Source organism: Pseudophryne corroboree, chromosome 4 (genome assembly GCF_028390025.1).
Source record: "Pseudophryne corroboree isolate aPseCor3 chromosome 4, aPseCor3.hap2, whole genome shotgun sequence".
NCBI lineage: Eukaryota > Metazoa > Chordata > Amphibia > Anura > Myobatrachidae > Pseudophryne > Pseudophryne corroboree.
The window spans coordinates 690230515-690257660 of NC_086447.1; the positions used below are offsets into that span (position 1 = coordinate 690230515).

The 27146-nt window shown below is 44.1% G+C and overlaps 1 protein-coding gene across 3 annotated transcripts in view; it reads left to right on the plus strand.

Annotated features, from left to right (window-relative positions):
- The window catches only part of STRN (striatin), a 283653-nt gene that overhangs the window by 221637 nt on the left and 34870 nt on the right, over nucleotides 1–27146 (plus strand). For all 3 annotated transcript variants that reach the window (XM_063917900.1, XM_063917902.1, XM_063917901.1), the window contains 2 exons: nucleotides 10560–10696; nucleotides 10979–11154. In XM_063917900.1, coding sequence (XP_063773970.1) covers nucleotides 10560–10696; nucleotides 10979–11154 — 313 coding nt within the window. The remainder of the gene's footprint in view (nucleotides 1–10559; nucleotides 10697–10978; nucleotides 11155–27146) is intronic.

The following is a 27146-nucleotide window of genomic DNA, read 5'->3' on the forward strand; positions in this document are numbered from 1 at the left end:
TTATGTATGCATAATGCAAAATATACTTTAGGCTAAAAGTATGTAAGTAGTGAGTTCTTTCATAGAACGTCTATAGATTGAAAACTTGCTGAGATTTTTCAATAGGTGGAGGAGAGTATGGGTTGGCTGGGGTGGTGTGGCTGATTGTTAGGGCTCCATGTATGCTAGTTTGTTTGCTCTACTACCATTGAACTCACTTTAATTATGTCTGCCATGTCTGGGATACTCATTTCAGGTGTCAGTGTGTCACCTGATCACCAATATTCTACCATTCTGATTCATTACCTGCTTGTCAGAATTGTTTTTTGATATTGTTTGCATCACCTAGATTTCCAGCACGTTTCTACAAGTCTTCTGTCTAAAGCTGTGACTTACGCATTCTTGCATGAGTAGCTCATATTTATTATGTGTAATGTTTGCATTAGTTTCTTGTAATGTAAAACTTTTCAAAAATTCTTCTATAAATTAACCCAACTTTAAAATTCAAACCAAACCCATTGAATTTGTTTTCTACTCTGTTTCAGATTTGATTACAATTCTGAATGCGGAGAGATCTCGCTATTTTTAGTAAACTGCACATGCAGCTTCAAATTACAAGCCATTCTGAGTCTGCAGCATCTTGGCTATTTCTCACATATAGCTAAATAGGTGTTAGTGGCTGACAATTCGCACACTGTTCATGCCCACAATGCACTTCAGAGTGACAGTATGCAGAGATCCTATGATTTCAGTCTGGTCTCCTGCACCAAGGATGATAATGACTGCTGTCACAAGCAGAGGGCTGGAGGAGGTGCCACTGCGTATGTGTCCAACGCAGAATATAGGCAGATGTTCTCATAGGCTGGAATGGCAGCTGCATTGCATTTCACTCAGAATCAGGAGCTTTGTGCTTATTTGAACACAGAACTTTGTGTTATACACTTTGTGTGTATTTAGACTCCGAGCGCTATCTTTTCTTCCATTATTTTATTAGCTGTACTTTTTGCTTGTTTTACAGAGCAGAACACAATTGACCTTACCAAAAACACAGATGATTAGAATATGGTTAAGTAGATGCAATTTATGCAAAAAAAAAATAAAAACAAATACAAGAAGTCTTAATGAAATGTTTGTAATAATATTGGTAGAAAATAATAGGGATCACTGCTGTCCCACTCACTACGTGTATTTCTGTGTGTTAACTGTGAATTAACACTTTTTCTGGAAGGTCCATCTAAGAGTGGCAGCTGCAGGAAGTTTTTCTTCCCTGCAGCTGCACACGCTGTGCATCTGAGTGGTCGCATTGTGTGCAACTAGATCAGATGCGACCACAACAGCAAGTGCCTTATCTGATACGACCATGCCAGGCAAGTCGTTAAACCAGTTGTTCTCAATGTCAACCATTACATTTTTATAACTGGTCATCCTTTGAGGATTTCCATCTATTGGTGGTACTCAGGCACGGATAGAGACGGGGGCGATGGGGGCGGTCGCCCCCCCTAGCAAACTCCGTCCGACAGGCAGACAAACTGTCTGTGAAGTCCTGCTCCCTCCTCCCTCCTCCCTTCCTCACTCAGCTGGCTGTCAGCTATTGTCAGTGGCGCCGAGCCGAGCTCCCAGACGCAGCATCTCACAGCAGGTGCCCTTCCTCCCCACTCACCCCTTTGGCCTGGACGGCAGTAAATCAACATATTTTGTTGATTGAGACTGCTTTCTTGTGGCATCTAAACAGTGCTGATAAGACGAGGTCAGGAAGTGGCTGTGTGCTGGGGGCGTGGCTACAGTTACATGACAGGCCTGTGGGCTAATAGAAACAGTATAGTGTTGGGAGGGTAGAACCTGTTCTGTGTACACTGTACACAGGAAGAGGAAGCATAATGGAACTGTGCGTTCCATTTCTTTCTGTCCTGTGTTCCACTTTACTTTGCTGCACAGAGTGAGAGCACACTGCATTCCTGCACCCAGAGACCAGCCAGAGGGACTATCCTGCCAGTCTGCCACAGGGACCATCCTGCCAGTCAGTCACAGGGACCATCCTGCCAGTCAGTCACAGGGACCATCCTGCCAGTCAGTCACAGGGACCAGCCTGTTGCAGAGGGGCCATACAACCGGTAAGAGATCTTATTGTTAAATTCCCTAGGCAGGGTATTACAGGTTTAGTCTCCCATATGTACAATACGATAAAGGGTGTCTGTAATACTGTAGGTGCCCTTATACAGTAGGTTTTAAAACATACCTTGTATTTCATAATGTTAAAAATGACATATCACGTCCTATATTAAAACTATAGAGACGAGCGTAAAAGTACAGAAAGTGTGTATAAAAATACTATACAAAAAAACCTGTGTCTGCTAATTTGTCCTCTATTTGGTTAGTTTCTCATAAATAACACCGTACACATTCTATGAAGTATCAACTTGGAATTGTCTTCACCATATAATTAACCACCTACAAGGTGGCCCCGCTGTAGTCTTACAAATAAGTATTAGTTACAACTGTCTTCAAGTTCCTGTATATTATTGGTCCTATAATATGCATCAAATAGTTTATATATCACTGGGAGAGATCCAGCGCTACTGCATATGTAGGTTGTTCATAAATAGGCCACTTCGGATACAGCAGATGTCACATCTCACAGCATACGTCTCATTAGGCTCATTCAAATGTACCCAAAATGGATGGGATAAGAAAATATGGGGGGGTCATTCCGACCTGATCGTAGCTGTGCTAAATTTAGCACAGCTACGATCATCCACACTGACATGCGGGGGGACGCCCAGCACAGGTTCTATCCCGCCCCGCATGTCAGTCCCAGCCCCGTCGTAGAAGTACAAAAGCATCGGCGATGTTTTTGTACTTCAGGAGTAGCTCCCGGCCAGCGCAGCTTTTGTGTGCTGGCCGGGAGCTACTCGTCGCTGCCCGGGTCGCAGCGGCTGTGTGTGACGTCACACAGCCGCTGCGGACCAGCCACACCTGCGTTGGACGGACCGCGCCTACAAAACGGTGACCAAACGCCGCCGTGCCGCCTCCTCCCGGCCAGCAAACACCTCTGCCTGTCAATCAGGAAGAGTCGATCGCTAGGCAATGACAGCCGTCGCCTGTCAGCCATGCGCCGGCGCACTGCGGCGCATGCGCACTTCTGACCTGATCGCTACGCTGCGATGAATGGCAGCATGCGATCAGGTCAAAATGACCCCCATAGTGAAGTACTGTTTAATAATTTTAAAATTTCACATGACAAAAACATAAACTCCACACAGATCACATGTATTTCCAGTCCCACCCCCCATAGCAAGACGACCCGCCAAATTACTTGGTTGGGAAAGGCAGCCTCTAAGGTCCAAAGCCGGATCCCACCTGGGAAGGACCCGTTTCCAATTCCCAGGTGGGATCCGGCATTGGAGATGTGTAAGGGGGGGTGGGTGTAGTATGTTTTGCCGGCGGTCGGGTTACCGGCGCCCAGCAACAGGCGCCGGGATCCCGACCGCCGGCATGCCGACAGCTGGGCGAGCGCAAATGAGCCCCTTGCTGGCTCGCTACGCTTGCCACGCTGCGGGCACGGTGGCGCGCGTCCAGGGGAGTTGCGAACCCCCAAGAGGGAGAATAGTTGTCGGTATGCCGGGTGTCGGGATTCCGGCGCCGGTATACTGAACAGCCGGCACACTGAATACCACCCGTAAGGGGTAATAATATGCCACTTGTTACCATTTGTATCAATAAATGTTGGTAGTATCCCAAAGATCTCTGATTGATACAATTATTCTAAGTAATTATAGTTATTATCACATTTATACTATTTATCATCTTAATATAAGGTGCTTATATAGAGTCAGTCAATCATCAAGGTTTATAATACTGTATTTCATAACAATGTCAACATATCATAAAACTTGATTGACTGACTCTATTTCAGCACCTCATATTAAGATGAGAAATAGATGAGAATAATTACTCCAGACATTTGTTTTAATTTAATATATTTTTTTGCTATACCCTAATATTAGGGGATTACAACCTTTTATACTTTAGGTATCACAACTGTACATGACGTGTCATAAATTATGATGAACATATCTTTGGAAGATGTAATATTGGGGAACTTTGATTTGATGTGTTGTAGAAGTGATTATTATACCAAACACCCACTAACAAATCCTAAACCTGCTTGGCTGGCAATATATCCCTACCAGCTATTAGGGTGTCATTTATAATCAAGGGATCTCTCCCACTGATATATAGACTGTTTGATACACATTATAGGACCAATATTATGTAGAAACTTGAAGACAGTGGTAACTACTACTTATTTGTGAGACAACAGCGGGGCCACCATGTACAGTAGGTGGTTAATTGGGAAGCAGTCACTTTCCCGGCATATAGGATCCCGGCGATCAGGATACAGACGCCGGAATCCCGACAGCCAAGGAAATGCCAGCAGACGGAATCCCGAATGGGGCCCCTAATTCCTACTCGGGGGGTTGTCCACACCACCCCCCAAGGGGGAATTTAATAGTGTGGCGAGCAAAGCTCACCACCAGGCCTGGAACGTGGTGAGTGCAGCGAGTCCGCAAGGGGACACGCTGCTGTCGTCACTGGGACTCTGGCGTCGGTTGTTTGTTGCTTTCATTGTTGTTATTTATAGCTATTTAGTGTTTTGCTTAAAATAAAGCAAATAAACTTAAAATATATTTATTTGTGTGATGGAGGAATTGGGACTGGATAGGGGAGGAGTCAAGACTGAAGAGGGGAGGAGTTGGGACTGGATAGGGGAGGGGTCAAAATTAAACAGTAAACCGCCCCCCCTAAAAGAAAAGTCTAGATCCGACCCTGGTGGTACTGGATGACTAAACCCACTTGTTTAAACTGTATGTGTGGTGCCCAGTGCTACGTAATATATTGGTACTTTTGAAATAAGATCATTAGCGCCAAATACTTTTTGCATCGTAAAAGCCAAAGGCATTCGTCTTGTTTAGCGTATATTTCATTGTGTTGGCAATGTAGTTTTCAAATATTGAATAACCGCATAAAAATGAGACTTGTCATAAACTCTTTTCTGTTTCTATTAGTGCACAGCTTGAATAGTTTTTTTTAAATTAATGACAAACATTATGTACAATATATTGTGTTATATACTCAGTGGCCACTTTATCACATAAATATGCCTGTCCAGTACTGGGTAGGAACCACTATTACACACAGAACAAACAACCTGAATTCTTCATGCCGTTGATTCAACAAGATGCTGGAAACATTCCTTAGAGATTCTGGTACATGGTGACATGATTGCATCACGAGTGACTGCAGATTTCTCAGCTGCTCGTTATTGCTGCAAATCTTCCGTACCACCACATACCAAGGGTGCTCTGTTGAAATTAAGTTCTAGTGACTGAGGGCATTGGATTACACTGAGCTCACTGTCATGTTTGTGGGACCACTGTGAGTGTTATCCTGCTGGACGCAGCTATTAGAAGATGGGCCACACTTTAGGGGTAATTCAGACCTTATCGTAGCAGCAAATGTGTTAGCAGTTGGTCAAAACAGTGTGCACTGCAGGTGTGGCAGATATAACATGTGCAGAGAGTTAGATTTGGGTGGGTTATTTTGTTTCTGTGCAGGGTAAATACTGCCTTTATTTTTACACTGCAATTTCGATTTCAGTTTGAACACACACCACCCAAATCTAACTCGCTCTGAACATGTTATATCTGCCCCCCCCTGCAGTGCACATGATTTTGCCCAACTGCTAACAAATTTGCTGCTACGATCAGGTCTGAATTACCCCCTTTGTCCGAAGCAATCTGCACTGGAATTAAGTGGCCTTATGTGTGCCAAGAAAACATCACATTACCTCACCACCACCAACCTGATCCATTAGAAGTCAGGATCTATGGATCATATTGTTTACCCTACCATCTGCAAACATTTTCCAATCTTCAGCTGTCCAGTTTAGGTGAGCCCGTGCCCACAACAGAGAAATTATGTAGATAACTGCGCTGCTGTGCTCTAGTTGGAGCAGTTAATGAACTTCACAATAGAACAATCCATGTATTAGATTAAAGATGATACATGAAAATAAAATAGGAAATTCTAGGAAATCATGCATTACAAGCTTTCTATAGCGACATTGTAACATAGAAATAATTTCTGACCACAGTGTCCCTATATTGGTACTTTCTTAATTTTGGCAGGAGCTTCCAAGAGTTCTATATGAAAGCAATGGGCCGCAATAAAACACAGTGGGCCGGATGTAATGAAGTCCGAGTTAGCCTGAAGTGCTGGTTCTCTGCCGAACTCCAATGTACAAGACAAAACCATGGCTGGGAACCCACACCACTGGCCAACTTGGACTTCATTACATCTGGCCCATTGTCTCCAAACTGTTTAGATATCATACAGCACCATATGAGAAGTTTTATTTATTTTTTTAAAGTAGGCCGCTGTTACAGCTTCTGGTATAGGGAAGCGATTAAAATACCGCCAGTCGGGATCCCGCCGGTGTCTGAATCCCGAAAGGCGGTAAATGTCACCGCCGGAATACAGGCGACACAGGTTATTCTCCCTCTGTGGGTGTCCATGACACCCATAGAGGGAGAATATAACCTGTGGCGAGCCACCGTGCCCGCAGCGTGGCAAGCATGCAAGGGGCTTTCTAGCGCTTGCTCCGCTACCAGCATTCTGCATCCCGTCCCCCGGGAAATCCCGCTATATGCTCTTTTCCCAGGTGCACTTTTCTGGATTAATTCTGAACCAGGTAGTAGACAATGTGCAGCTAGCACATACTGCAATCCAGTGTAATCCTGCCTCTGTGGGGCACACTGGTTCTGAGATCTGTCTCAACCTCGATTGTAGAGCTGATCTCTCCAAATCTGTGTAGGCGTCTCGTCTGTCTCAATCCCCAGAATGCATATGTAGCTGGCAAGCAGTGGCGGGTGCCCGAGGATGTGGTGCAGTCAGGTTGACCATGTAATTAGGCAATTGTTCCAATTTGGAGCAGCAATGCGTTTCGACGGGTTGGGTTCGGGTGACCGGCTTTCGCCACGCAGCAGGCTCGGTGGCTCACTGCACTCATCATAGGTTCTGATCCCACTCTATGGGTGTTGGGGATACCCACGAATGGGCATAGGCCCTGTAAGTCGGCATGCCGACTGTTGGGCATGCAATCGGTCGGGATCATGGCGTCTGTATAGTGACCGGCGGTCTCCCAACTGCCGGTCACATAACTACATCCCATTTCAACCATTACTGTGGCCTTTGTCAAGATGAATTCCTGTTCCCACAAGTTTCCTATTTTGACCTTACAAAAATGGAACCCAGTGGGTGTAATCCTTCCGCTGCTGTAACCTGTGCACTTCAAGGTTCAAATTGCTGTTCATCCAGAGATGTTATTTGAGCTACTGTTGCCTACCTATTTACATGTCCTCTTATTAACATGACACTTTCATACCGCTTATTAGATGGGTTTTTTTTTCACATTGTCTGTAAATTCTAGAGACAGTTGTGCATGACAATCCAATCACACAACCCCGTGTGGCATAAACTACCATTTCCTGTTTAAGGTATCTTCCCCATAGTGATGATTAATCTGAACAACAACTGAATCTCTTGACCATGTCTGCATGATTTTTATGCATTTAATGCAGATAATTTGCTGATAATGTGCTTGCATTAACGAGCATGTTTTCGAAAGTAGCCACAGAATGTGAATTAGTAGTCAGATTGGAGTTCTGAATAGAATCACAAGGCCGCAGGCAGTTACTGAACTCTTAAGGGGTACACATGGAGAGTTCCGTGTTTAAAATCTAAGCAATCTGACTAGATTGCTTAGATTTTAAGCACGGATCTGGCGTATGTATGCCCCCCAGCGATCGCTGCGCATCGCTATCGCCGGTGCTAGATTGAGGCCCAATCTAGCGGGTCGCTCACTTAAGCGCTGTGTGAAGTGTGTTAAGATCGCTCGGCATACATCTCTCTCGTCAGTACCCCCCTTTACATATTGCATCCATAGTTAATATACTCTTTGGGACAGATTCAGCTAACCACTGTGTTTACCCTGCAGCTAATTGTCATCCCAGAGCCATTCACGTTAGCCTTCCAGCCTCAGGAATAAATCTGCGTTAAATATTGCGCTGGGGAAGCCCATAGATTCCGGAACTTAACGCAAAATCTATGGGTAACCGCATGTTTAATGCAGAAAATTTTCAAAGTTCTGAAGTTTAAACCCGGAGCTTTACCCGCACTGCAAACACCGCAGGGTAATTCAATCTACCTCTTTGTGTTTTCTTGTAGACTACAAAAGTACCTTGTTAACTATTAAGTCACTGAATTATAGTAAAGTAAATGAATTTTGTTTTACTTGCAGCATTGATTTATTAGTCTTTTGCTTACTGACTCATTTCAGCAAGCTATCTCTAGCATAAATAGAAATCTACAGAATACATCATTGTGGATAATTGGTCATTTGTGTTACTGAAGCAGGCTTGGCTGATGTGAATAGTAGGTGGTATGGCATGTTGGTGCCTGTGGCAGATCTGCTCTCATGATTCATCCGACTCCTCCACACTTGTTCATATTACAGGAAGCTGGTTACTAAGCAACAGCTTTCCATACATTTTCCTTTCTTTTCTAATCTTAAATCAAGCATCTGCCACATTTGTTGTGGCTGTCAGTATATTGTAGCATCCTTAAATTGAGCAGTTTGCAGACACACCTAAATCTGCATTCCCTGATAGTCAGTGTGCTAATGTTTTGATTAATTGCAGATCGAGACCATATTCAAATATTCGATTTTACTGTAGAGAATAAGTAATGTTATATTTTTTCAGTTTGTGCAACAGTATAACAGGCTTCAACCTATCTGTCTGATCCCAAATGTATAGGTCAGCAGGTACACTTGGTCGACGGATTCAAAGGGTTTACATGATAATGGTTGACACACAGATGGTCTACACATGTTTTTTTTGGGGAGGTTTTACATATTTTCCAATTTTTGCTTGATTTACTATACACATGGACTATGATTGTGAATAGTAACCTGTGACCAGCACAGCTACAGTACATTGCCCGAAACGTGGCAAGTGTATATGCTCTCTGATATTGGTCACATATGATAAAACCAGCTGGGAGAATAATGGGGGTGCAGGACTTGGTTTCCCACTGAATTGCTAGCCTTGGCGTTAATTCTTCATTTATTGTAAACAGATTAAGACTTTCTCAAATCTGTTCTGTGGGGTTTAGGAGTCCCATACATATCTGAACAGACCATCCTGGATATAGTCTGATATGACATAATAGTGTCTCATCAGCCTTTGCCTTAGAACTTACATTGTGCAATTACTAAAAGGACAATATCCAAATATTTGCAACAGGTACCCACGGTGTATGTGTATGTTGCAGTGTGTGCCAATTTTGCTTATGAAGGTGTGTAACTGTTTAAAATATGCTCAGTAGTGTGCAGTGTGTCTTATAGTTTATTAAGCTTGTTCAGTTTGGATAAGTGTAAATTGGGCCTGATTTCTAGTACCACGGTAAGCAGTAGCAGCTATGATTGTTGCAGCAGCTACTGCTAAAATATGCTAATGGCATGGGAGGCACCTGATGGCAAAAGAAGCCCACTGCCAGCATTGCAGGTCCGAGTGATTCAGCCTCGGATCACCATACGCAGACACTGACCAGCTGAGTAAGTCTAAGCTTACCCGTAATGGCTTCTGCCGGAGCCAGGAAATCCGTGTTGGCCACACCTATAATATGACGATGACATGACCTCTTTTAGTAAAAACCATCCCTGTTGCTGCCAATGCTGCTGCTGTGGGGCCCTGGGAGTGAGATCACAGATCAGGAGCTGCATGTGCACATGACAAAACATTGAGAAAACCTTGCAGTACAATGATACTATGAATCAGTCCTTTTGAGTGTTCTATAACCACCAGTGTCTCAGTATGATTGCAGCTGTATACAGGGAAAAAAAAGTATCTGGTCCAAAATTGATTAGTTGCAAATCATACAATTAATAGCATGCAGATTACACTACAGAAATCATTACCCTAGTTCAGTGTTTCCTAACCACGGTCCTCAAGGCACACTAACAGTCCTGGTTTTAGTGATATCCAGGCTTAAACACAGGTGACTTAATTAGTAGCTCAGTTATTTTGATTTAACCATCTGTGCTGAAGCCTGGATATCACTAAAACCTGCACTGTTGGTGTGCCTTGAGGACCGCGGTTGGGAATGCCTGCCCTAGTTTGTAGAAATTCACAATAGTATATAAAAAAAGGAAAAACCTACAAAATGACACCAAAAATTTTTGTCGACCATTGTTATGTTGACCACCTGACCCTTTCGACCTAATGCATGTCGACCATATGGGTTCGACCTATTGAATGGTGCCCACACACGGTGCGATTCTCGCATGCTATTTGATGTTTTTAGTTCAAATAGCATTGCGTCTAATTTAAATAGCACCTTGTGATTTGTCCCTTGATCTTTTAATACATGTATTACTGTGAGACAGTGTTAAATTTGTCTGTAATTATGTAGATGTGTATGTGTTTGTTAATAATGTAATTTATGTCTGTTTTATCCAGTTGAAGCTTTAACGTTCCCACCATCTTCTGGAAAGTCTTTCATAATGGGAGCCGATGAAGCATTAGAAAATGAGCTTGGACTCGGAGAGTTGGCAGGTCTTACAGTTGCCAATGAGGCGGACTCCTTGACTTATGATGTAAGTATTTGTGTAGGAAATATTTTGTAGTGAAAATGTTCTATTTTGTAAATATGCACAATATACTTTGTGTTTATCTTTGAACAGATTGTAACCTCTGCAGTTTGGACAAGATCCTTGTTTGTTTTTTTGTTTTTTAACTTTTCTGTTTTTATATATTAAAAAAAATTTTGACTACCAAAACTGATAACTAAAATTGTATTAATATACACTAATTCTGTAATTTTATTCTCAGCCATAAATGTATGTATAGAAGTTTAACCGTTTCTCCTTCCTTCACAGATTGCTAACAATAAGGATGCGCTTAGGAAAACATGGAATCCTAAATTCACTCTTCGAAGTCACTTTGATGGAATTCGGGGACTTGCGTTCCACCCAACAGAGCCAGTCCTTATAACTGCTTCAGAAGATCATACATTAAAGATGTGGAATCTACAAAAGACTGCCCCAGCAAAAAAGTATGGAATCACATAATTTGTATTCTTTTTTGTGTTTTGGGTTTGCTAGTACAAATAACTTTGCTCAACGTTTCCCGTGATGTGCAAAATAAGTAGTATTGCTGACTATTGCAGCCTTGGCCATTGAGACGTTTTTCTTACACTTTTGACAAGGAATATGCATCTTGTTTATTACCTAATGGAGCTTGTACATTTGCAATTAATTGGACAATCTTAATTCACCAATTCCAACTCGATCGACAAGTCAGGGATTTTTAACATGTGTTATTTTTTGATTAACAGTTTCTTATAAAGCGCAGCAAATTCCGTTGTGCTTTACAACTGGACACAATTATAAGACAAAACTGGTTAATAAACATTCATAGAGGTTGGAGAGCCCTGCTCGCAAGCTTACAATCTATGGGCAGTGGCGTAAGTTCGTCCCAGTTGCCTGGATGCAAGATAAATATTGGTGCCCCTTATTTCCTATATCAAGAGAAGTGTGTGTGTGTAACAGCAGACACTTTACTGATGGAGCTATTTGCTCCTGTAGAGGAAGCATGAGAATGCTAACTATATGAAGTTACGTGTAATTGTCAGAGAAGTATCTTCCTATAGTTAAAATTCTCATATTTCCTATACAGGCGCAAACCGCTTCATCAGTAAGGTGTCTGCTTCCAGTGTAATAGGTTGTGGTTTCTAATCCTGGGTGTGACACTTGTAAAATGTGTATAATCAAGAGGGTGTGATTTGTAAGGTGCAGGGACCAGTGAGGAAGTTGGCCACTGAAAATATAGCGGCAGCTATCAATTAACTTAATTCACTGGTGTCACAGAATGGGAGGAGATGTGCCCCCTTCAGAGCAGGAGCCTGGCGGCAGATGACTCAGTTGCCTCCTAGAGTTCTGCCTCTGTCTATGGGATGTAGCATTTTGCCAAACCGCTGAGAAATCATCAGTCAGTGGATCAGCATTGGGGAATCACTACTTAGAGATATGGGCCACATAACAAAAAGACACAGACATTGAACCTTCTCAAATGCTGTATACAGTAGTAGTAGTAGTGCTGTTTATTCACCATTTGGTGGTGATCATCACACCTAATTTAAAAAGCATCCACTGGTCTGGCAAAGGTCTATATAAAATCTGCAAGAAGTTGTCAGTACAGTTTTAGTTTGGGAACACAGATTTGTATAAAAGGTTAAGATGTGTACACACGGTGAGATTTGGGCTATGCCTGATTCTCACTATGATAGGGACTGTGGTCTGTATCGCAAGCCTAGATGACGGTGCCTGCGATACTGGCTTTGTGCGACTTTGGCTAACTGTCAATTTTGACTATACATTGCATCCAGAAAGTATTCACAGCACTTCACTTTTTCCATATTTTGTTATGTTACAGCCTTATTCCAAAATGGAATTGATAATGTCGATATTATCTTAGACCGCAAAGCTATACCTCTGAATACACTTTTACCGTTGAGCCGCTATGGCCGCTAGACTTAATACACGTGCTACGCACTTTGTACGCTATTTGCGTATAGAGTCCCGCAGTGGTACGTACTTGGCGTACACACGCCGCGCTGAGTGTACAGAGTACGCTCAGCGTGCGCACACACAATGGATAACCTTTAAACCTTGTCAATGATACAATGTAATGATACGCTTATACTTTAAACCCTTAACAGCAAAGTACTGTGATGATGTAATACCTGTAAACCTTAAGTAGCGCTGGCGATACAAAGTACCCGCAGCGCGTACACCTTATCAATGCTTATACACCTTATCAATGCTTATACACCTTATACGGATTAATCTACTTTAAAGCGCAGGCAGGAAAGTGAAAACACAACACTGATTTGTAGTTGCAACCACAGGGTTCTAAGGCCTCAGTGGATTAGTTCCAAAAGGTAAAAACAATACAAATCATACACTACAGGCTAACAAGTAAATCTAAACAGAATAATGGCTACAGAGAATGTACATACGTGAGAATGTTCGCAAGCGCAACCCGAGTCGGTCCTCCGCTGGTCATACAGATAGCGTTCAGAGTCTTCTGACCGGCCAGGCAACAACGGTCTTTTTATACACAACATGCATACACAATACAATGGTCACTGTAATCTCATTGTCCATTGGACACAGGGATATGTCTCTACATTACAGAAAAGGTCATAGGTGGATTTGAATAGGTGGGCGATGTCTTTCCCCAACTGCTCTTGTGGGTGGTATCCTCTGGATTCCCGCCGCATACATAAAATACAGTAAATACAGTTAATGTTCATATTCTACTTTTGTACATAACTATACGCAGGAACAAGCGATCTTTCTATAACTAACACCGGAATGTTACCCTCAAAATACCCTACAGCTGGATACTAGACATCCCCTTCCAACCTTTATCAGACCCTTCCTATCATGTAAAGGTGAATCCCTCTGTCCAGGAACTGTTTAAAATTATTAATACTCGCTGACATGGTCTAGGGGAACTATATCTACAATGTACACTATTTGGGTTAAATATGTAATGTTCTAATAACCCGCTACGCGCTCACAAACCCTACCGTAAATGCGCATACCACGCGCTAAGGCGAATGGCCGTGAAAAGCTCCGTTACGCAAATTGCGGATATGCGCACGCACGGCAGACTGAGTGCACACGCAGCGGGCATGTGCATGGGGTTAGTACGTTAGGCATGCATTACAATATTTTTCGACTTTGACAGTCCACCCTTTGGTAGTCAACAATAACTGCCACTATCTAAACATTAAACAGAAAAATATACAATACAATATCTATAAAACAATTGGATGGTAGGAGGAGAGGAGTAGGCGAGAAATGTATGGCCTAGTGAGATAGTAAAAGCATGTATGTATGTATGTATGAAATCCATGTCTGAGGGGCATGTATCATCGTGCCGTACATGTTCTAGATAAGCTTCGAGGTATTGCGAAGTATACATTAAATCCTTCTCATCCCGTATTAAGGGTCTGTAAATGGGCCAACAAACACTACCGAGCTCTTTTCGGCTTCTTGTTCCAACAAATGGGGTGCACATTTAGTTGATGATACATGGAGGGGGAAACACATGTGAATGCTAATATATGTATCTATATCACCTGTCGACTATGTGTGTCACTACCTGAAGGTTGTAGAGATGAAGATAAGACACGTATCACAAATACAATCACATAACATTTGTGCAATCGTCCTTGGGTGTTGGTTGAAGTCTTGTCCGGATGGGTGTATCTTTGCCGTGAGTGTTAATCAAAGTTTTTTGAGTGTCCATAAAAGTCTTTAGAGTGTCCATCAAAGATTGTTTTCCGAATGGATGTATAATTCATCAACTCCTCTTCCGAATGGATGTATTTTTGCTTGAGGGAAAACAAAGGAGAAACGGGTGAAAGAAACGGATCGTGGAATCACGTCTTATCACAACATTGTCTCAATTGATGGGTCATAAATTAAATCAGTTGTTGTAACAATGCCCCCGCTCCTCAAACTCATCACTTTGGTACCGCGCTTGCACCGCATTAAAACTTGAACACATCTAAATATCAAACCAATCATTATGGCAACTCCCAGGATACAAAGGAGAAACTTTCCTACACTCACGATAACATTTTGAGCCCATTCTCCTAAACCTGAGAACCAATTGCGTGGGTTCAACCATGAGACCCAGCCGGTCAGTTCATTACTCACAGCAGTAAGGGTAAGGTTGTGTCTCCTCCGGAACTCCCACTTCAATTGCAAGATATCGTCCATCTTTTGATCTATGACCTCGGTTGGGTCATCAGTGTTGTTTGTAATGTACGTGCAGCACTTTACACCATACTGAGTTGCTAAGGTGACACAGTACCCGCCTGTCACCGCTGTGATATAATTTAGAACCATCCTGTGCTGGATCAGTTCCGTTTTGTAAGCTTGCAACTCCCTCCCTGTATACCTGAAGGTGTCATCATACATCTCGGTGATATTATCTATCGGGTTCGCTAGCGCATGAATATACCTAAAATTTATAATTCCTCTGGCTGTACGGGTGATATCTAACGCGAGTAGGAATTGAATCCCGGTGGATTCGTGGATCAAATCAGAGGCTGCGTGCTCTGTCCTATCTATAAGGTGTCTCTTAACGATGTGTTCATAGTGAGTGTGAGTGTAAGGAGCTTGAGCATTGCGGTGAATGTCTTTCATCTTATTATGGGTTATGGTCATTACTTCTGGCAACACTTTTCCAATGTAACACAATCCCTCTGAGTTTGGGGCAAGCCACTTATACGCCTTCCTCCCGCATATGAAATATGCATCATCGGGGGAGAACATATGGGACAGAATATGACATTACCATATTGCAAACCTTCCAGACGAAAAATCCTATCCCTAACTCTCATCTGTTCAGTACACGTATCAGGCTGTATGATATGCGCACAGTACCCTGGAGATACTTCTCCAACCCGCATGGTCCTACTTCCTAGGGTATACCTATACCGAAAATACCTCCCACCGTCGGCTATTTGGCGTATAAGTTCAGTGTCTACGGGCATTCTATCGGCTCTGTGTGAAAATGCCATGGTTTGGTTATTCCATGTCACTTCCCAATTTCCCGGCTTTCGGGGATTGGAAATGTTGAAACATACTAAGGATCAATCCACATGATATTGGTGGAGCTTCAAACTAGGGGGCCTAGAAATATTAAATTTCTTGTCCACCGGTCTCCCACCCCTTAATTCAAGTACCTCATCTATTGTTAAAGGATACGGTACTAGTCCTGACTTGCTCTGACCTTGAGGTACTTGTGAGCACACTCAGCATTCTGTTTGGTTTAAAACCTTACCCACTAATGAGTGATAGTCACTCAATGGATGACGGTCCATGTTGATATTAAGGCTGGACTGACATCTCAGGATGCACCCGTCCTCAACTATGTTTTCACAGTTTCTACAAATACAATTTTCCTCAGCCAATAACCCTTCACAGTGCCTCCTAGTTTCTTGATTACCAGATCGTTTTCTGATACTCGCCTTTGCTTGGTGAATGTGTTGCTCTTGGAATTCTACAAATCCGTCCTTGCCATCAGAACCCATTCCAGATCCCTTCTCGACCTCTCTGGTACTCTCACCGAAATAGACTGCTCTGGTCAACAACAGGGTCAACAGGAAAACCCGGAATGCAGTCTCTTGGGGTAAGTCCATCTTGCTAAGGGGAGAGAAAAAGGAGCAAGGAAGGGGGGAAAGGAGGGTAATGGGAGATGGAGAAAATAATAAAAAGGAAAAAGAAATTTGTGGTGCGACAACCGCCTCTGGTCTTGTAGTTCTCTGTGCTCAGGTGCCGTGACAACAGTCCTGCCTCTCAACCTTCCCGGAACAGGCACTCCAGTGATACGATTTCCTCTACACTCTGCTCTTTGTCACGGGCTTTCTCTGGGTCAACGACCTTCTTACAGTGGGACGAATGGACCCAAGTCTCTCTCTCGACAACCTTCAATGCTGTCGTGCTGGTTAGTAAGACTTGGTACGGTCCTTCCCATCGGTCAATAAGGCAACCTGAGCGTAGAAAATTTCGAATCATTACATAATCCCCAGGTTCAATGTCATGACAATTACTGTTTGGTAGGTCAGGAATCACCAGCTTTAGATTGCTGTTTTGATTCCTCAACTGCTTGCTCATCTTAACCAAATATTTCACCGTCACTTCATTATTGCATTTCAAGTCATCCTGGGGGTCAATCATTACATGGGGTTGTCAACCAAAAAGAATCTCAAAGGGTGATAGGTTAAGGGGGGACCTGGGAGTGGTTCTGATGCTGTACAATACAAGTGGCAAAGCTTCTGGCCACAACAATCCAGTTTCAGCCATCACTTTGCTCAGCTTGTTCTTAATAGTGCTGTTTACTCTTTCCACTTTCGCATTCGCCTGTGGGCGGTACGGATTATGCAGCTTACTATTAATTCCCATTAGTTTGCACATAACCTGAAAGACTTCACCTGTAAAATGGGTACCCTTATCACTTTCAATTATCCTAGGGATACCATATCTGCACACAAATTCCTGCACGATCTTCTTTGCAGTGAACGTAGCAGTATTTGTGGCAGCGGGGAACGCTTCTACCCAATTTGAAAACACGTCAATACAAACTAACACATACTTTAAATTTCTGCAGGGTGGCAACTGTATGAAATCAATTTGTATTACCTGAAAAGGGCCGTCTGTTGGCGGGATATGGGATGGTTCTGTTGGTATTGACTTTCCACTATTCTTCCTCAAGCAGATAAGACATGTCATTGCTCTCTTACCCGCATGAGAAGAGAATCCTGGCGCACACCAGTAGTCTCTAACCAGCTTACACATACCCTCTTTGCCCAGATGAGTCAGACCATGTGCCGCCTCAGCTAAGCTTGGAAGATATGCTCTGGGGGCTACTGGCTTACCCTGTCCATCTGGCCAGAGTCCTGAGGACTCCTGGCCATATCCTTTTGACCTCCAGACTGCCTTTTCCTGTGGGGAACACAAATTTTGCATTTCACTTAATTTTTGTGTGTTGACGGTATTGAATACCATCAGTTGTGTGATATTTGTCTGTATGGGGGTGCTGGCTGCTGATTTAGCAGCTTCGTCTGCCCGGCTGTTACCAAGTTACACTGGGTCTTGACTGTAAGTGTGTGCTTTGCACTTGATAACATCCACTCTGTCAGGTTCCTGTATCGCTGTTAGAAGCCTTTTTATATGGGATGCATGCGCTACAGGTGTGCCAGCTGCCGTCATGAAATTTCTGAGGCGCCATAGGGCCCCGAAATCATGCACTACTCCAAAGGCATACCTAGAATCTGTATAAATATTGTCTGACTTACCCTTAGCCAATTCACACGCTCTGGTTAGGGCGACCAGCTCAGCAACTTGTGCTGAGTGCGGTGGGCCCAGGGGTACAGCTTCTATGATACCTTTGTCATCTACGACTGCGTATCCAGTACACAAGTCTCCCGAATCCGTCTGTCTGTGGCAACTACCGTCAGTGTAAAAAGTAAAATCTACGCCTTCCAGTGGGTTGTCACTAATGTCGGGTCTTGCAGTGAAAGTTTGGTTCAGATATTCCATACAATCATGTGTGTCAGTGTTTGTACTAAATCCTCCTTCACCATCACTCTCATCCTCCACCCTTTGTGCCTGTCCAGGCATACCCGTGAGGTAAGTTGCAGGATTTAGTGCACTGCATCTCTTTATGGTGATGTTTACAGGTGCCATTAGTGCTAATTCCCACCTTGTAAACCGTGCTGATGAGACATGTCTGGTTTGGGCAGAGTTTAGTAAGGCTGACACTGCATAAAGTGTATGGATGGTCAGGTTGTGTCCCAACACTACATCTTCGCTTTTACTCACTAGCAATGCTATCGCTGCAACACTTCGCAAGCATGTGGGGAGAGACCGTGCTACGGTGTCCAACTGTGCACTGTAGTAAGCTACCGGCCTGCTAGCATCACCATGTTTCTGGGTTAGGACACCTGCCGCACACCCAGCACTCTCTGTGCCGTACAATTCAAAGGGTTTCCCATAATCTGGCATACCTAATGCAGGTGCCTGCGATAGGCACTGTTTGAGTCTCTCAAATGCCAGTTCGGACTCATCTATGTGCGAAATCCGAACTGGTTTGTTTGAAGAGACCATCTCTTGCAAAGGTAAAGCCAGTATGGAGAACCCTGGGATCCAGTTTCGGCAGTACCCACACATTCCTAGGAAAGTGCGGATCTGTTGCTGGGTTTGTGGCAGAGTCATGTCGCGAATCGCCTGTATTCTGTCAGCGGTGAGGTGTCTCAGACCTTGTGTTAAGCAATTGCCAAATATTTCACCTTGGTCTGGCACAACTGTAACTTATCCTTTGAAACCTTGTGTCCCATATTAGAAAGGTGAAACAGAAGCTGTCTTGTGTCTTTCAAGGACGATTCGAGTGAATCAGAACACAGCAGTAAGTCATCTACATACTGTATTAATACTGATCCGCTCTCAGGTTGAAAGGATTGTAAACAGTCATGCAAAGCCTGGGAGAAAATACTTGGGCTGTCAATGAAGCCTTGGGGTAAGCGAGTCCAGGTGTACTGTACTCCTCTGTATGTAAATGCAAACAAGTATTGGCTGTCAGGGTGCAGAGGGACCGAAAAGAAAGCAGAACAGAGGTCAATGACGGTGAAAAACTTCGCAGTATGGGGAATTTGCATGAGGATGACAGCTGGATTTGGCACTACGGGGAATTGGCTCTCAACTATCTTGTTTATCCCCCTTAGATCCTGCACTAGCCTGTAACCCCTCCCCCCACTCTTTTCCACAGGGAAGATGGGACTATTGGCAGTGCTGGACGTCCTAACTAGGATGCCCTGTTGTAGCAAGCGCTCTATGACTGGGTACACTCCTAATTCCACCTCTGGCTTCAGAGGATACTGTGGGATTTTTGGAGCTATCCTACCATCTTTTACTTGCACTACTACAGGAGCTACGTTTGCCATCAATCCAGTGTCTTGTCCATCTTTGGTCCAGAGGGATTCCGGTATCTGGGAGATCATTTCCTCTACCTTGGATGGACACCTGCCTATAACAGCAGTGTGTGACATTAACCTTTGTGGGGTGTCTAACATATCCTGCACTTCCTGAACGTGATTCTCGGGTATATCTAAGAAGACACCCTCAGGAGTACAATATATGACACACCTCATCTTACACAATAAATCTCTCCCAAGTAGATTAGTCGGAGCCGATGCAGCTAGCAAAAAGGAGTGCTTGGTCTGCAAAGGCCCTATCGTAATCTCTGCTGGTCTACTTAAAGGATAGTGTTGCACTACTCCTGTTACCCTCATTGCTGAAATTGTTTTACCCGTTGTTTTCATACCTACTATTGAATTTAACACTGACCTGGCCGCCCCTGTATCTACAAGGAAAGGTAGTGATCTACCAGCTACATCAACTGTAACCTCGGGTTCATTTCCAAGGCTAGCAATCAACTTTACTGGCTGCAAACTACAGGTGTGGCCTAACCCCTATTGTATGTTGTGACCCTCCCGCAGCGCGCTGGCAGCTACAATATGTGAGGGGGGTAGCTGAGAATTTCCAGAGGTCTGCCAGTCCTTCCTAGGTGGGTACCTCCTTGTTTCCCCTGCATGTGGCTCGTAATTCCTCCTATGCGGTCCCCGATCCCAATTACGTGTGTCATACTGTGAGTCATGTTCTGGTCTAGGGGGTCGATATACCTTATGTGGGTCTTTAAAATTACAGTTCCGTGCGTAATGTCCTTCCCTCTGACATTTATAACATTTACCACATACGACTTACCATCAGGGGTCTGGGGTTTAGGCTGATGTGGCTTCGTTGTCAGGGCTTTTATACTTACTGTCATCAGCTTATCCCCCTGTGACTCCCTGTGCCTAATGATGTTCCGATAATGCTCAATAGCGGACTCTCTTAATGCAGCCACTGAGATACCTCTCCAGTTAGGTTGAGTGGTTTGTACCCTTGTTCTCAACGTTTCTTTTAAACCGTCCATTAATACTGACACAGCTACCTCTCTATGATGTACATTTTCCTTAATATCCTCGACCCCAGTGTATCTAGCCATTTCCTGCAGTGCTCGATGGAAATATTCAGAAGCAGCTTCACCTTCTTTTTGTCTAATGGAGAAGATTTTATTCCACTTGACAACAGTTGGGAAATATACTCCTAATTGCAGATTGATCTGTCGTACATTCTCCTGAGTGTATTCATCAGTGAAAGGTACCTCTGCGTCTAATTTACAATCAGCAATGAATTTCACAGGGTCAATATTGGAGGGCAAACATGCCCGTAGCACTGTCCGCCAATCTTTGTTTGTGGGTTCGGTGGCGTTACCTAGTTCTCTAATAAACCTCTGACATGCGGCTAGATCTTTTCTGGGATCAGGAAATTCAGACATAATTGTCCTCAATTCTGTCCGGGACCAGGGACAATGCATAGCAATGTTCCTGACGGGAGTGATTCCCTGAGCGTCAGTCTTCCCATTGGGGACTGCGATCACCCTGACAGGATTTAGTTAAATTACATCATTCTGGGTTGCTTCTACAATGTGAGGTGCACTTGTCTCTGCATAATGTACTGTACCGTACTTACCTGTGGACACGACCTCACCTGTCCCTCCGCTAGGGGCCTTTGCTACTACTCTTACTGGTTGGGCCGTGCCTACTTGTGTGTCTTGTATGGTGGCTGCCAGAGAGAGTGCCGATATCGTGCTGGGCTCATCTTCTTGGTCGCAGTCCTGAGGGAAGTTGAAGATGGGATACAACTTGCACGGGTTAGCATTAATACATTTATCAAGTTCACTCTTATCATATATTAGTATGCCATTCTCTGTAGCCACTTTCTCCCCTGTAATATACGGTGGTGGTGGTGCAGTTGCTATCAGTTTCCTGCTAGGGTTGGAACCAGCTGTTTGAGCTAATCCCCTTTGCATATCACCCTCCTGTTGCCATAAATGTAAACAATCTGTATGTCTAATCCTTTGTTTTCTGGATTTCATTAGACCTATCCTTCTCCTTGAATTTTGCAACACCTCTGGACTAAAACTGCCTACCTTAGGGAATGGTTCCCTATCTTCCGCAGTCATACGTTCCCATTCATTGCATAAAACCTCTGCGTGTGATCCATATTTCTCACACATTATGTACCTCGCTGACCCTTTGGGCCGCGGAATATCAACCTGAACCCTGGTTGATCGTCCCTTACTTGAGCAACTGGCCCCCATCTTTTGCAGGTACTGCCTTCTCAGCTAATTCCTACAAAAAAACAAAATACTCAGTGGTAAGGCAACGGTGAAAGTTCTCCGAGCGCTCTCACCCACTCACGCCCACGTTGGCCAATACACCTAAACACTGTCGTCAGCGCCGGTCGTACCCAACCTAGGGCCCTGTGTAACCTCTATTTACTGAGAGTGTGTGGGAGTGACTTACCCTTCCCAGTAAATATTGGTCGTTGGAGATTTCCTGAGTGACCAGCGAAACTCCCTTAAAGTAAAAAAACTGTTACACAAATCACGTTGCGTGTGCTACAATTAGCGTCTATGATCCCGCGATTTTACGCAAATGTCGCAAAGGGTATCACGTAGAACTAAATATTGCACACACTAACGCGCGGTACAATCGCACGGCGTATAAGTAACTGTTACTTATCCGCTGTACGACCAATGGAATTGTTTTTTCAGGCTGCGAAACCTCAGCCGGAGCTTTTCAGAACAGGCCTATATGGGTACTACGCCAACCCCCGGGGCTGCGCTCTCTATACAACTCACCGCTGACCTTTTAGGCCACGGTATTCAGAGCTTCGCGTAACTTTGTCAGCGGTTTTCTGACTTCGCTGACCTCTTGGTCTGCTGTTATACTAATTGCTCCTTTGTACTCTAATCAATGTTAACGTGAGAAACCCACTCCCACGCCACCAAGTGTCCACTCACCTGATGTGGTCTCCTACGGGATCCCGAATTCCCTGGGTCCACAAAACCTTTATTGTTTGCACACTCACGCTCGTTCACTCATATACACTTTGGTTTTTCTGTACAGAAAATGTACTTTCATTCAGATAAACAGCCTTAGTCCCAGAGGTGACACAGTAAGAGAAGGTTCTTTTAAACTAAATATTGGAAACTGAACAAATTTGTGCTATTATCGCGTGGCTACCGTATCGCCTAAACTGAAACAATGCTATTGTGTGATTTGTATTTAGTGGGCGTACCTGTACGCACGTTGCGTAAACACGCCACGTGTGTAGGCCTTTACGTTGCGTACGCAGTCCCGAACGTTGTCCGAGACACGTGTACAAAGGCCGTACGTCCGCAGTACTACAAATCCCACACTTATATAAATGTAAGCGGTATTTAACTATAATCACTTACTTAACACACACACAGTTTCTACTGTATAAACCTTTACAACTAGGCCAGTCTGCGTGTGCGTCTTACACTTACTACTTTAACTATTAACACTATATTTTAACTAAATAGCAACAAATTTTCTCAGTACAGGTCAAAATGAATCTAGTAATCAGTAATTATGGCAATAGTGCGAGCAGATATGCACAGTACAAAATACCGGTGTGTGCGTGTGTTGCGTGCGCATTTGGCGCCAAAACAGAAATTTACAGATTTAAAAAAAAAAAAGAAAAAATAGCTTTTGCGTTCTTACCTTACGGATCCCTCCAGCATCCCTTCAAACCGTGCAGGGCAGACGCTTATCTAATCAGCACTTATTGTATCCCCCGACCAAGAGAAGGTTTACAGGGGATACCCTTCCGCCCTTTGCTGATAAAGCCTGCGAAAACTCTGCTAGGCTGCGGGTATGAGAAGGAACCGGACGAGCTCCCAATTGATAATGTCGATATTATCTTAGACCGCAAAGCTATACCTCTGAATACACTTTTACCATTGAGCCGCTATGGCCGCTAGACTTAATACACGTGCTACGCACTTTGTACGCTATTTGCGTACAGAGTCCCGCAGTGGTACGTACTTGGCGTACACACGCCGCGCTGAGTGTACAGAGTACGCTCAGCGTGCGCACACACAATGGATAACCTTTAAACCTTGTTAATGATACAATGTAATCAGGGCCGGTTCAAGGGCGCTCTGCGCCCCGGGCAGGAAAAGGGGCGTGGCCTAATACAGGGGGCGTGGTCAGTTAGGCCCCCTGTACATTGTTAGCGCCGCTTGAATGCTGAGCGGTGCGCGATGACGTCATCGCGCACCGCACAGCAAATGGTCCTCTCCACGAAGGGAAACTAGACACTATGCGTCTAGTTCCCTTTGTGGAGAGGACCTTTGCTGTGCGGTGCGCGATGACGTCATCGCGCACCGCTCAGCAAAGTTACTCTCCACGAAGGGAAACTAGACGCATAGCGTCTAGTTCCCTTCACAGGAGGCGGACGGGGACGGCAGCGGAGGCGGACGGGGGACACAGCGGGCAGCAGTGGCGGATCTTGCCACGGTGCGGCGCCCTCCGGAGGGCGCCAGCGCCCTCCGGAAGGCGGCGCCCCAGGCAAAAGTCCTGCTTGCCCGTGGCAAGATCCGCTACTGAATGTAATGATACGCTTATACTTTAAACCCTTAACAGCAAAGTACTGTGATGATGTAATACCTGTAAACCTTAAGTAGCACTGGCGATACAAAGTACCCGCAGTGCGTACACCTTATCAATGCTTATACACCTTATACAGATTAATCTACTTTAAAGCCCAGGCAGGAAAGTGAAAACACAACACTGATTTGTAGTTGCAACCACAGGGTTCTAAGGCCTCAGTGGATTAATTCCAAAAGGTAAAAACAATACAAATCATACACTACAGGCTAACAAGTAAATCTAAACAGAATAATGGCTACAGAGAATGTACATACGTGAGAATGTTCGCAAGCGCAACCCAAATCGGTCCTCCGCTGGTCATACAGATAGCGTTCAGAGTCTTCTGACCGGCCAGGCAACAACGGTCTTTTTATACACAACATGCATACACAATACAGTGGTCACTGTAATCTCATTGTCCATTGGACACAGGGATATGTCTCTACATTACAGAAAAGGTCATAGGTGGATTTGAATAGGTGGGCGATGTCTTTCCCCAACTGCTCTTGTGGGTGGTATCCTCTGGATTCCCGCCGCATACATAAAATACAGTAAATACAGTTAATGTTCATATTCTACTTTTGTACATAACTATACGCAGGAACAAGCGATCTTTCTATAACTAACACCGGAATGTTACCCTCAAAATACCCTACAGCTGGATACTAGACATCACCTTCCAACCTTTATCAGACCCTTCCTATCATGTAAAGGCGAATCCCTCTGTCCAGGAACTGTTTAAAATTATTAATACTCGCTGACATGGTCTAGGGGAACTATATCTACAATGTACACTATTTGGGTTAAATATGTAATGTTCTAATAACCCGCTACGCGCTCACAAACCCTACCGTAAATGCGCATACCACGCGCTAAGGCACATGGCCGTGAAAAGCTCCGTTACGCAAATTGCGGATATGCGCGCGCACGGCAGACTGAGTGCACGCGCAGCGGGCATGTGCATGGGGTTAGTACGTTAGGCATGCATTACAATATTTTTCGACTTTGACAGAATAAATTCAGTTTTCCCTCAAAATTCTACACACAATACCCCATAATGACAACGTGAAAAAAGTTTTTTGTTGAGATTTTTGCAAATTTATTAAAAAGAAAAAAACTAAGAAATCACGTGTACATAAGTATTCACAGCCTATGGGGTATATGCAATTGCGGTCGAATTCCCGAAAATGTCGAAAAACGGGACATTTTCGCCCAAAAAAAAATTCGACAATGCAATTCAGTACTTTTCGTCAAAAAAACGGACTTTCCAAATTTTTGAAATTTGACATTTGTCAAATTCAACATTTCTGCAATGGTACAAATGCGGCAATTCGACAAAAGTATTTTCAATTGAAGTTTGTAAATTCGACAACAGTGCTTTTAGACAGTAAATTCGTCATTTTCAATCCGCCACACTTTGCTGGGGGAATCTAATAAAAAAAATTAAAAACATGTTTTTTTATTGGTAATAGCATATCTATTTATATTAGAAGGGATTAGGTACTTGATTTGTCTATTGTGGAGGCACAAGTATTATTTATATATTTTTAAAATATTATTATTTTTTTTATTTTTTAAATGGAATGTTAAAAATCAGAAAAAAAATTGCGTGGGGTCCCCCCTCCTAAGCATAACCAGCCTCGGGCTCTTCGAGCCGGTCCTGGTTCTAAAAATCCGGGGGAAAAACTGACAGGGGATCCCCCGTATTTTTAAAACCAGCACCGGGCTCTGCGCCTGGTGCTGGTGCAAAAAATACTGGGGACAAAAAGAGTAGGGGTCCCCTGTATTTTTTTACACCAGCATCGGGCTCCACTAGCTGGACAGATAATGCCACAGCCGGGGGTCACTTTTATACAGCGCCCTGTGGCCGTGGCATTAAATATCCAACTAGTCACCCCTGGCCGGGGTACCCTGGGGGAGCGGGGACCCCTTCAATCAAGGGGTCCCCCCCCCAGCCAACCAAGGGCCAGGGGTGAAGCCCGAGGCTGTCTCCCCCCCCCCATCCAAGGGCTGCGGACCGGTTTTCCCGTTTTTTTTACATTTTTACAAGTCTAATCAAAATCCGTCAAATCGGCCGTTTTTCGACAGCGGGACTGTCGAATCCGTTTTTTATTGAATATGTTGAATTCCGGCACCCACTTGCCGGAATTCGACGGTCGAATTGTGTCGAATTAAAAAACGGGCGAAAAATTGCCGCGATTCGCCGGCAATTGCATATACCCCTTTGTCATGAAGCTCAAAATTGAGCTCATGTGCATCCTGTTTCCACTGATCATCCTTGAGATGTTCCTACAGCTTAATTGGAGTCCATCTGTGGTAAATTCAGTTGATTGGACATGATTTGGAAAGGCACACACCTGTCTATATAAGGTCCCACACTTGACAGTGCATGTTTGAGCACAAACGAAACATGAACTCAAAGGAATTGTCTGTAGACCTCCGAGACAGATTTGTCTTGAGGCACAAATCTGGGGAAGGGTACAGAAAAATATCTGCTGCTTTGAAGGTACCACTGAGCACAGAGGCCTCCATCATCCGTAAATGGAAGAAATTCAGAACCACCAGGACTGTTCCTAGAGCTTGCCGGTCGTCTAAACTGAGCGATCTTGAAGAAGGGCCCCGATGGTCACTCTGTCAGAGCTACAGCATCCCTCTGTGGAGAAGAGAACCTTCCAGAAAGACACCCATCTCTGCAGCAATCCACCAATCAGGCCTGTATGGTAGAGTGGCCAGATGGAAGCCACTTCTTAGTAAAAAGCACATGGCAGCCCGCTTGGAGTTTGCCAAAATGCATCTGAAGGACTCTCAGACCATGAGAAACAAAATTCTCTGGTCTGATAAGGCAAAGATTGAACTCATTGGCGTGAATGCCAGGGGTCATGTTTGGAGGAAATCAGGCA